The 12,126-nt window shown below is 46.4% G+C and overlaps 1 protein-coding gene across 3 annotated transcripts in view; it reads left to right on the top strand.

Moving 5' to 3' along the window:
• KNTC1 (kinetochore associated 1) overlaps positions 1 to 12,126 on the top strand; it is a 93,481-nt gene that overhangs the window by 68,551 nt on the left and 12,804 nt on the right. For 2 of the 3 annotated variants that reach the window (XM_008250528.4, XM_051837743.2), the window contains 9 exons: positions 177 to 266; positions 1,571 to 1,742; positions 1,830 to 1,888; positions 2,003 to 2,219; positions 5,395 to 5,468; positions 5,961 to 6,171; positions 6,618 to 6,727; positions 9,824 to 9,870; positions 11,751 to 11,829. In XM_008250528.4, the coding sequence (XP_008248750.2) occupies positions 177 to 266; positions 1,571 to 1,742; positions 1,830 to 1,888; positions 2,003 to 2,219; positions 5,395 to 5,468; positions 5,961 to 6,171; positions 6,618 to 6,727; positions 9,824 to 9,870; positions 11,751 to 11,829 (1,059 nt within the window). The remainder of the gene's footprint in view (positions 1 to 176; positions 267 to 1,570; positions 1,743 to 1,829; positions 1,889 to 2,002; positions 2,220 to 5,394; positions 5,469 to 5,960; positions 6,172 to 6,617; positions 6,728 to 9,823; positions 9,871 to 11,750; positions 11,830 to 12,126) is intronic. The other variant, XM_008250529.4, reaches the window with a different exon arrangement.

Raw genomic sequence — 12,126 nt, 5'->3', positions numbered from 1 at the left:
GTTAGCATTTGACACATTTTAAAACACTTAATATAGGTAATTTTAAAGACGAGAAAATTCTAGTTGATTTAAAAAAATTGCATAACGTGCACTATCATTTGTAAGCTGTACTGATAAAAATTATTGAATAAAATAATCTGGTGATATCTAACCAAATTTTAATATTTTTAATACAGTTGGATCCCTATGACTATGAGATGATTGAAGTTGTCCTGAAAGTTATAGAAAGAGCTGATGAGAAGATAACCAATATTAATATTAATCAGGTATGATAAATGCATTAAGAATTTTAAAATCTTTGTTTTTATTTGGATCATAAAATTATTGAGTATCTTTTTAGATTATCATTTGAACTCTCTCTCTTTTTTTTTTTTTTTTTTTTTTTGACAGGCAGAGTTAGACAGTGAGAGAGAGAGAGAGACAGAGAGAAAGGTCTTCTTCCGTTGGTTCACCCACCAAATGGCCGCTACGGCCAGCATACTGCACTGATCCAAAGCCAGGAGCCAGGTGCTTCCTCCTGGTCTCCCATGCGGGTGCAGGGCCCAAGCACTTGGGCCATCCTCCACTGCCTTCCCGGGCCACAGCAGAGAGCTGGACTGGAAGAGGAGCAGCCGGGACAGAGCCGGCAGCCCAACCAGTACTAGAACCCAGGGTGCTGGCCCTGCAGGTGGAGAATTAGCCTAGTGAGCTGCGGCACTGGCCTGAACTCTGTTTGAACTGCATTTTTCTAGATGTTTTTCTTTAAAAGGAGTAGATTTTTGTGCATACATATTTCATCATCTTCATCCTATTTTTGCTGTGTTGAAGGAATTTAAATCTTTCCATGAGTATGAAGTTACTAATGGACTAATTATTAAGAATTTAGACAACATTGCATGCCCCTAAATAAAGGATATAAAACGGGGGTGGGGGAAAGATATTCAGAATTAATTTTAGATCGGTAACTTCTGTATTTAACATGAAGTCAAGTATGTTTGAAGTACATATCAGGCTATTTGAAGAGCTTGTCAGAACTGCCAAATTCTCATTTGTAAAACATCCTTCCAACAACAGATACTGCTGATTTCTCCTGCTTTGGCTTTTTAAATGATCATATTTTTGAATAACATTACAGGGAAAATTAGAAAATAGTTTGATTATCTTTTTTTTTTTTAAGATCTATTTATTTATTAGAGAGGCAGAGAGAGAAGTCTTCCATCTGCTGGTTCACTCCCCAGATGGCCACAATGGCCAGAATTGGGCCAATCCGAAGCCAGGAGCCAGGAGCTTTTTCTGGGTCTCCCATACGGATGCAGGGACCCAAGTACTTGGGCCATTTCTACTGCTTTCCCAGGCCATAGCAGAGAGCTGGATCAGAAGTGGAGCAGCTGGGGCTTGAACCAGCGCTGTATAGGATGCCGGCACTGTAGAAGGCAGCTTTAACCACTATGCCACGGCGCTGGCCCCTTGATTTTCTTTTGAAAATAAGAGCATCTCAGGAATGGAACTATAGTGATGTAGAATTAGACAATTTTGAAACTTTTAGGATTGAGTTACTCTTACCAGAAAATATCTTCTTCTTCTAATACAGGCATTGAGTCTTCTGAAACATTTGGAATCATACAAAAGAATTTCTCCTCCGGTGGACTTGGAATATCAATATATGTTGGAGCACGTCATAACTTTGCCACCAGCTGCCCACACTAGACTGCCTTTTCATCTGATATTATTTGGCACAGCACAGAACTTCTGGAAGATTCTCTGTAAGTTCATTAACTTCCTAGGAGTTTTACTGGGTAGCTGAAATTTCTTTGCCTAAGCAAATCATACTCTGCTTGTTTCATTTTTAGCCACAGAACTCAGCGAGGAGTCCTTCCCCACGTTGCTGTTGATCTGTAAATTAATGAAGGTAATGGGGTCAAACTTTGTAAGATGTTTCTTTGTCCTGTAGTTAGTTCTAGCCCTGAGTAGCAGGATTCTGTGCTGCTTTCATGCCAACCCTTACCTTTCCTTTTGTTGGAAGTTCTCTCTGGATACTCTGTATGTATCTACGGCCAAACACGTTTTTGAAAAAAATCTCAAGCCAAAGCTCCTGAAGTTCACACAAGCCAAACCATCCACGCTGATCAGCAAGGAAGTAAGCAAGATCACTCAGACCATCGAGTCCTACTTACTGTCTATAGTCAACCCGGAGTGGGCTGTTGCAATTGCCATCACTCTCACCCAGGAAATCCCAGAAGGTATGGACTGCTCCTGTGTTGTTTTCTGAAATCATGCTAAGCAAGATGTTCTCCATTTGTATCTCCTCCGAGATGCAGGCTGATAGATTGATAATGCCTGTGCTGGCCTGCTAGGCGTGAGGCACTGCTGAATGTTCCAGGCCTCAACTGAAGGAAGCAGGACCCTCTGCTGCTGGGCCACGGGGCAAGAGCCATAGCCTACCTCTAGTTTGTTGGTAGAAGTAGGAACTTCCTAATGTCCAGTCAGGCTTTCAGCAGTGACCTCAGATGTTCTCACTTAGCAGGCAGGTACACAGAGACATTTATTGCCATATTTTTGTTACAACATAAGTGAAAAAATTTCTTAAAGCCTATGTGGTTAGAAACTTGTTAAAAAATAGGGAATATTCATATACTGTGTAGCTAATTTGGAAAATATCGTTTTTTAAAAAATATTTATTTACTTGAAAGAGTTACACAGAGAGAGAGAGAGAGAGAGAGAGGTCTTCTATCTGCTGGTTCACTCCCCAGATGGCCACAATGGCTGGAGCTGTGCTGATCTGAAGGCAGGAACCAGGAGCTTCCTCTGGGTCTTCCATGTGGGTGCAGGGGCCCAAGGACTTAAATCATCTTCCACTGCTTTCCCAGGCCATAGCAGAGAGCTGGATTGGAAGTGGAGCAGCCGGCATAGAACCAGCGCCCATATGAGATGCTGGCACTGCAGGCGACGGCTTTACCGCTATTCCACAGCGCTGGCCCCAGACCTTTTTTTTTTTTTTTTGACAGGCAGAGCGTACAGTGAGAGAGAGAAAGACAGAGAAAGGTCTTCCTTTGCCGTTGGTTCACCCTCCAATGGCCATCATGGCCGACGCGCTGCGGCCGGCGCACCGCGCTGATCATGAGCTAGGTGCTTCTCCTAGTCTCCCATGTGGTTGCAGGGCCCAAGGACCTGGGCCATCCTCCACTGCCTTCCCAGGCCACAGCAGAGAGCTGGCCTGGAAGAGGGGCAACCGGGACAGAATTCGGCGCCCTGACCGGACTAGAACCCGCACCGCAGGCAGAGGATTAGCCTATTGAGCCACAGTGCCAGCCTTCAGTCATCTTTAAATTGTTTTTATTTAATTTATTTTTCTAGAGACAGAGAACGCTCCCATCTACTGGTTCGTTACCCAAATACCTGTAATGCCTGGGGCCAGGCCATGCTGAAGCTTAGGGCCATGTAATCCAGGTCTCCCAGAAATGTAGCAGGGAACGAGCCGGCGCCGTGGCTCAATAGGCTAATCCTCCACCTTGCGGCGCCGGCACACCGGGTTCTAGTCCCGGTTGGGGCGCCGGATTCTGTCCCGGTTGCCCCTCTTCCAGGCCAGCTCTCTGCTATGGCCAGGGAGTGCAGTGGAGGATGGCCCAGGTGCTTGGGCCCTGCACCCCATGGGAGACCAGGAAAAGCACCTGGCTCCTGGCTCCTGCCAGGATCAGCGCGGTGCGCCGGCTGCAGCGGCGGCCATTGGAGGGTGAACCAACGGCAAAGGAAGACCTTTCTCTCTGTCTCTCTCTCACTGTCCACTCTGCCTGTTAAAAAAAAAAAAAAAAAAAAAAAAAAAAAAAAAGAAATGTAGCAGGGAACAATTACTTGAGCCATTACCTACTGCCTTCCAGGGTCTGCATCAGCAGGAAACTGGAGGCCAGAGCCAGGTATTGAACCTAGGTGCTCCTGTGTAGGACATAGGCACTTAACCAGCTAAACACCCATCCTGGGGCCAGCGCTGTGGTGCAGCCGGTTAAGCTGTCTGCAGTGGCAATATCATATGGGTGCCAGCTTGAGTCCCAGCTGCTCCACTTCTGAACCAGCTCCCTGCTAATGTGCCTGGGAAAGCAGCGGAGAATGGCCCAAGTGCTTTGGCCACTGCACCCACATGGGAGACCTGGAAGAAGTTCCTGGCTCCTGGCTTCAGACAGCCCCAGCTTTGGCCGTTGTGGCCACTTAGGGAGTGAACCAGTGGATGGAAGTTCTCCTTTTTTTTTCTGTCTCTCCCTCTCTAACTCAGACTTTAAAATAAATAAATAAATCTTTAAAAAAAAATCCCAAGTCTTTATTTGTATACTTTTTTTTTAAAGATTGATTTATTTGGAAGGCAGAGTTACAGAGAGAGAAGAGATAGAGAAAGAGATCTTCCATCTGCTGTTTCACTCCCGACATAGCCATAACTACCAGCACTGGGTCAGACCAAAGCCAGGAGCCAAGAGCTTTATCCTGGTCTCCCAAGTGGTGGCCAGGGCCCAAACAATTGGGCCATCTTCTGCAGCTTTTCCCAGGTCGTTAGCAGGGAACTGGGTAGGAAGTGGAGCAGCTAGGGCACGAGTTGTTTTACATATGGGATGACAGCATTGCAGGCAGCAGCTTTATCCACGATGCCACAATACTGACACCCATTTGTACACATTTTAAAAAGCTTACTGGAATGGGTGTTTGGTATAGCATTTAAGATACTACTTAGGGAGCCCCATGTCATTTCAGGTTATGGGTTAGAATCTTTTTTTTTTAAGGTCTATTTGTTTATTTATTTGAAAGTTACACAGAGAGAAGGAGAGACAGAGAGAGGTCTTCCATCTACTGGTTCACTTTCTAATTGGCTGCAACAGCCGGAGTTGCACCAATCCAAAGCCAGGAGCCAGGAGCTTCTTCTGGGTCTCCCACGTGGGTACAGGGACCCAAGGACTTGGACCATCTTCTGCTGCTTTCTTGGGCCATAGCAGAGAGCTGGATTGGACGTGGAGCAGCCAGGACTCGAACCGGCACCTATATGAGATGCTGACATTGCAGGCAGCGGCTTTACCCACTACGCCACAGCGCCAGCCCAGGGATTAGACTCTTTAATTCTACTCATGATTCCAGTGTCCTGCCAATTCACTTCCTGGGAGGCAAGAGGTGATGGCTCAAGTAATTGTGTCCCTGCTACCCACATGGGCGAGCCAGACTGAGTTTTGGACTTGTGGTTTCAGCCTGGCCTAACCCTGGCTGTTGCAGGTATTAGTGGAGTGAACCAGAGGATGGAATATATATCTGTGTCTCTCTCTGTCCTGCTTTTCAAATGAATAAAAATAAGTAGATCACAAAAGTTTTAAAGGCTTGTTAATTTGAGTAACATCCATTGTGTTGAGAGGATTAAGATTTGCTTATTACTCTGTATCTTTTCAGGCTCCTTTAAAATGTCAAGTTTGAAATTCTGCCTGTATTTAGCTGAGAGATGGCTAGAGAACGTCCCGCCTCAGGTGTGTCTAAATTACGAGATTGAGAGCCTCTCTTTTCTCTACTTCTTTTTTTTTTTTTTTTTTAATTTATTTTTATTTACAAGGCAGAATGATAGAAATCTTCCAACTGGAAATAAATTACCCAAGTGCCTTAAATAGCCAGAAGTGGGCCAGGCCAAAGCTAAGAGCTGGAACTCCCTCTGGGTCTTCCTGGTGGCTAGCAGGGACCCAAGTGCTTGAGCCGTTATCTGCCACTTCCCAGGCACGTTGGCAGGAAGCTGGAGTGGAGGTAGAGAAGTTGGGACTCAGTCCCACCTACTCTGGTAGAAGATGTGGACGTCTCCCACCGCTCTTTTTATTGTGGTAGGTAGTGTCTTCCTCCTCCTGCCCTGGTACCTAAAGGGCAGAGCAAAGCTCTCTAAGGACAGAGCTGTGGAAGGGAGGCCTGGGCTAATAGAGATGTGCTTAGCCTCACTGAGTTCTACAAAGTAATTTTTTTGAATTGTTTAATAGGATGAAACACGGGAAAAGGCCCAGGCTTTGTTGAAGAAGCTTCATGTCCAGTTCCGGCGATCAGGCACAGAAGCCGTGCTCATAGCCCACAAGCTGAACACTGCGGAGTATTTAAGAGGCATAGGGAAGCCGGCACATCTCATCGTCAGTCTCTACGAACATCCTAGCATAAACCAAAGAATTCGGAACTCAAGTGGTAACAGTTATCCTGGTGAGGACAAAACTTTTTATTGTCCAAATATAATGATCTTTTTTGTTTTTGAGTGGGTGGTATTTCCTTTGTTTTGTTTTGTTTTTGTTTTTGTTTTTCTTTTGAAAGGCAGAAAGAAAAACAGAAGTCTCCCATCTTCTGGTTCATTCCCCAGAATCCTCTAGTCAATGGGAGCCATGGCCAGGAGCTAGAAATTCAGTCCAGATCTCCTACCTGGGTGGCAGGAACCCAATTCCTTGAGCCAACAGTGTTGCCTTCCAGGGTCTGCAATAGCAGGAACCTGGAATCAGGAGCCAGGCACTCCAAACTGAGACACAGGTGTCCTAACCAGCTTCTTATCCACCAGGCCCAGTGCCCACCCCAGAATTATCACTTTGAATCTCAGTTACCTTATATTGAAAACTGGAGTTTTTTCTGTTCTTAATTTTTTATCTTTAATTTCTTAGATATTCACGCAGCAGCTAAGGAAATTGCTGAAGTCAATGAAATTAATTTGGAAAAAATCTGGGATATGTTGTTGGAGAAGTGGTTGTGCCCTTCAGCAGCACCTGGTGAGGTAAGTGCTCCAGGCCAAGAGCGTCTGCTTGTTGGGTCTGAGCCAAGGGCCTCCCTCCGAGCCTGGCTGTTGGCCCCCACGCAGCACTTCCTTCTATGGACGCAGTCTTCAAAGAAGGTGCTAGTGCTTATCAAAGTACCTTCTGTTGTCTGATGAGTTTCAGTGAGGTTGTTTACCTTTTCTTTTTGTTTGAATACTGTTTTCTAGCTATTTTACCTTTCAGTTGATGATCTTCAGTTCAGGTTCATGTAATTAACTTTTTATTTGGAAATAATTTAAAACATACAGAAAAGTTGTAAGAATAGTGTAAAAGAATCTCTACATACCCCTCACAAGATCCATCAGTTCTTTTTTTAAAGATATATTTATTTATTTATTTATTTGAAAAGGCAGAGAGAGGCAAGATGGTCTTCCATCTGCTGGTTCACTCCCCAGATGGCCACAGCAGCCTGAGCCAAGCCCGTTAGGAGCCAGGACCTTCTTCCTGGTCTCCCACATGGATACAGGGGCCCAAGGACTTGGGCCATCTTCTACTGCTTTCCCAGACCATGACAGAAAACTGGATTGGAAGTAGAGCAGCTGGAACTCGAACCCGCACCCATATGGGATGCTGGCACCACAGGCGACAGCTTTACACACAATACCCACCCCAATGCATAAATTTTTTTTAAAGATTTATTTATTTATTTGAAAATCAGAATTACACAGAGAGAGAAGGAGAGGCAGAGAGAGAGAGAGAGAGAGAGAGAGAGAGAGAGGTCTTCCATCTGCTGGTTCACTCCCCAGTTGGCCACTACGCCGATCTGAAGCCAGGAGCCAGGAGCTTCTTCCAGGTCTCCCATGCAGGTGCAGGGGCCCAAAGACTTGGGCCATCTTTCACTTCTTTCCCAGGCCATAGCAGAGAGCTGGATCGGAAGTGGAGCAGCTGGGACTTGAACCAGCACCCGTATGGGATGCCAGCACTATAGGCGGTGGCTTTACCCACTACACCATAGCAGTGGCCCCAATGTTTTTTGTTTTGTTTTGTTTTGTTTTGTTTTGTTTTGTTTTGTTTTAATAGAAGGAGAGATCTTCCATCTATTGGTTTACTCCCTAAATCGCCACAACAGCCAGTGCTGGGCCACGCCAAAGCCAGGAGGCAGGAACTGTGTCCTGGTTCTGCACATGGGTGGCAGGGGCCCAAGCTCGTGTGCCATCTGCTGCTGCTTTTCAGGCGCATTAGCAGGGAGCTGAGTCAGAAGCAGAGCTGCTGGGACTCAAAGCAGCACTCTGACATGTGATCACAGCGTCTCACGCATTGGCCTAACCCGCTGTTCCAGCCTGTCCCAACGTGACATTAGGGTTTTTTTTTTTTTTTTTTTAACTTTTTGACAGGCAAAGTGGATAGTGAGAGAGAGAGACAGAGAGAAAGGTCTTCCTTTTGCCGTTGGTTCGCCCTCCAGTGGCCGCCGCGGTGGGCGCATCGCACTGATCTGAAGCCAGGAGCCAGGTGCTTCTCCTGGTCTCCCATGGGGTGCAGGGCCCAAGCACTTGGGCCATCCTCCACTGCCTTCCCGGGCCATAGCATCCGGCGCCCCAACCAGGACTAGAACCCAGTGTGCCGGCGCTGCAAGGCGGAGGATTAGCCTATTGAGCCACGGTGCCGGCCGACATTAGGTTTTAATTAGTAATTTTTAAATCACTTAACTTTCAACTCAACAAATATTTTTAAAGTATTTCCCAGGAATAATGACAGAGGAGTCAGAAGCATGTCTAGACCACATGCAATGTTTGACTCTTAGAAAACAGCATTTATAGATTTTTTTAAAAAATTTATTTTATTCACTTGAAAGAATTAGAGGGAGAGGGAGAGAGAGAGATCTTCCATCTGCTGGTTCACTCCCCAAATGGTCACAGTGGTCAGCACTGGGGTCCAGGCTGAAGCCAGGAGCCAGGAGCTTCTTCCAGTTCTCCCACGTGGGTGTAGGGACCCAAACACCTGGGCCATCCTCCGCTGCTTTCCCAGGCACATAAGCAAGGGGTTGGGTCAGAAGTGGAGCAGCCAGCACTTGAACAGACACCCACGTGGGATGCCAGTGCTACAGGTGGCAGCTTAACCTGCTATGCCACAGAGCCAGTCCCCATTTATATTTGTTTTAACTTACATGTGAATTTGAAATGAAAGTATGTAGCCTATAGATAGCACCTAGCTATGTAATTCCTAATATATTCCGAGCTGATGAATGACTCATTTAAAATTCACGGAGTCCTTTCCTTTTAAAAATTGCCCAATTGGGGATGGGCATTTGGCACAGCAGTTAAGACCTCGCATCCCGTATCAGAGTGTGTGGTGTCAAGTTCCAGCTCTGTTTCCTGTTCCAGCTTCCTGCTCATGTGAGCCCTAGGAGCTGGCAGGTGGTGGCTCCAGAAGTCGGGTCCCTGCCACGCATGCAGGAGACCCAGATGGAGTCCCTAGCTTTGGCCTCGCCCAGATCCGGCTGTTTCAGGCGCTTGGAGAATGAACCAGTGCATGGAAGATCTCTGTCTTTCTGCCTTTAAAATAAAATTAAGATAAATAAATAAGTAATTTTTAGAAAATTACCCGAAGAATGCAAGCTCCAGGAGCGTTTGTTTTGTTTGCTCAGGCAGCCCCTGGGCTGAGGTTTGCCTGTCACAGTCTGCTGTCTTGGGTGTCTCATTGGACAGATATTTTTTTTTGACAGGCAGAGTTGACAGAGAGAGAGACAGAGAGAAAGGTCTTCCTTTGCCGTTGGTTCACCCTCCAATGGCCGCCACGGCCAGCGCGCTGCGGCCGGTGCACCGTGCTGATCCGAAAGTAGGAGCCAGGTGCTTCTCCTGGTCTCCCATGGGGTGCAGGGCCCAAGCACTTGAGCCATCCTCCACTGCACTCCCTGGCCACAGCAGAGAGCTGGCCTGGAAGAGGGGCAACCGGGACAGAACCAGACTAGAACCCGGTGTGCCGGTGCTGCAAGGCGGAGGATTAGCCTATTGAGCCGCAGCGCTGGCCATCATCGGACAGATTTTTTAAGGTGGAAGTTTGTATAGTCATAAACTCTTTGGTGATTCACTTTTTTTCCTATTTTTTTATTTCCAAAGAAGCCATCAGAATTATTTGAACTTCAGGAAGATGAAGCCCTCCAGAGGTATTCTTTTCCTTTTCTTACATTTGTCTAAATCTTGATGCCTAGCAGGACTTTTATCAATACATTTTTTAAGAGACTTCTTGGTATAGCTGAGATTAGAGTTTCAGAAGAATCAAGTCATTCACATTCAGCTGTGAGAAGACAGTCAACACTCGAAATTTCCAAACCTTCCATGAGGATTCTTAGAGCATCTATAGCAGGAAGTGCATCTCGAGCAGAGGAAAGTTCTGTGTGCTAGGACTTTGCTCCCAGGCCCCTAGAAGTTCTCTTATCCTGGTAAACTAGAGATTCAGATTAGGGCCACCGGATTCTTCTTGTCCTCATAACCTGAGACCGAGATGAGGAAGGCATGTTGATTTAATCAAACGTGCCAAGTCTGATTGGAAAGATTGTGGCATTCCCTTAATGCTGCCTGGCATAGACACAGGGGAGGGTATGGTGGCACACATGCCAGCTTTTTGCCTTTCCTGGCCTAGACCAGAAGTTAGTCAAGCGGCTCATTAGGCCACATACTCCACCTCAGCATGGAGATCTGATAATGAGAAGAGATGTAGAAAGACAAACCCAAGGAAAGAATTTCTTATGGCTTGGAGCCGAGCTGGCCTAACCACTCAACTCCACTGCTTCTCTGGACTCCACCTTGTCATTGTATAGTCTTGTTGTAAGATTTATTTTATTTATTTGAAATGAAAAGTTACAAAGAGAGATCTTTCATCTGCTGGTTTACTTCCTAAATTGCCACAACTGCCAGGGCTAGGCAAGCTTCAAAGCCAGAAGCCAGAAACCCCTATGGGTCTCCCAGGTGCGTGGCAGAGGCCCAAGTTCTCTGGCCATATTCTGCTACATTCCCCAGGCACATTAGCTGGGAGCTGGATCAGAAGCAGAGCAACCAGGAGTCAAACCAGTGCTTTTGGGATGCCAGAATCTCAGACAGTGACTTAACTCACTGCACCAAAACCCCAGTCCCTCTTGTTTAGTCATTTAAAGGCAAATGTACCTTTGTTCAAGTAGGATGTAACTGCTGGAGTATTTAACTGATTCAGCTATGTGAGAAGTCTTAGAAACAATCCAGGGAGAAGAAAAAAATGAAGTCCCCAAAGCACTTTTTTTTTTTTTTTTTTAAGATTTATTTATTTATTTGAAAGAGTTCCAGAGAGGCAGAGAGAGAGAGGGAGGAAGGTCTTTCATCCGCTGGTTCACTCCCCAGATGACTGCAACAGCCGGAGCTGTGCCAATCCAAAGCCACGAGCCAGGAGCTTCCTCCGGGTCTCCCATGTGGGTGCAGGGGCCCAAGGTTTTGGGCCATCTTGTACTGCTTTCCCAGGCCGTAGCAGAGAGCTGGATTGGAAGTGGAACAGCCAGGACTCAAACCAGTGCCCAAACGGGATGCCGGCACAGCAGGCAGCAGCTTTACCTGCTACACCACAGTGCCGGCCCCAAAGCACATTTCATGTAAACTTCAGACCTTCCTGCTTTTCCTACCGAAAGCCGTGCCTTCCCCTCCTCTGGTCTGCTGATTCCTCCTGCCGAGGGAGGAGCCCGCCAGCCCTAACAAGTGCATGTGCAGCATTCACTGTAGTTCACTCTTCAGTTTCTTCAATACAGAGAACTTAAGAATCATCAGAGACTGACCAGTATTTTACCGATGAAGAGGCTGAGGCCCGGAGCTTGCTGGGTGTGTGCTCCCCTTTAGCTGTGAAGGAACTCAAGACACGATTAAACTTCCTTTAAAGGGAGAGCAAAAAATGTCATTGACCGGGATCCTCTGGCTCACGTTCGGGATGTGATGCCTTTTACTGTGGACAGAAGCACTGGTCTATTGTTTTGGTGAGCTCTCACCAAATTTTAAACATGAATGTAACTATAATTTTTTTCCCCAGAGTTGTGTATCTCCTCCAGTCCCGTCCACTGGACTATAGTTCAAGAATGCTGTTTGTATTTGCAACATCAGCTACAACTGTAAGTTCTGGACACTTGATAGAAACCTACCTATGCATCTCAGCTTACCATTTTTCCCCTGTGTGTTTACCATGCTTGATTTCAGATAGTACTCACATACTTACTCAGAACAACCTGACTTTATAAACAAAGACTGTTGCATCCACTTTACACCCTTTACAGCTGGCCTCTGTGACGTGTGCTTTGTTGCTTGAACTGTGTACCTGTTGCCAGTTTCCACAGGCAGGCTAGCTTCCAGGTTATTAATTCCCTGGTCAGTCGAGATTCCTGATCCCGGGGGACCAAACATAGGGAGCT

The sequence above is a fragment of the Oryctolagus cuniculus genome, chromosome 21, assembly GCF_964237555.1.
Source record: "Oryctolagus cuniculus chromosome 21, mOryCun1.1, whole genome shotgun sequence".
Lineage (NCBI taxonomy): Eukaryota > Metazoa > Chordata > Mammalia > Lagomorpha > Leporidae > Oryctolagus > Oryctolagus cuniculus.
Note: the sequence above shows the minus strand (reverse complement) of the source record. Positions and strands in the feature narration are given on the sequence as shown.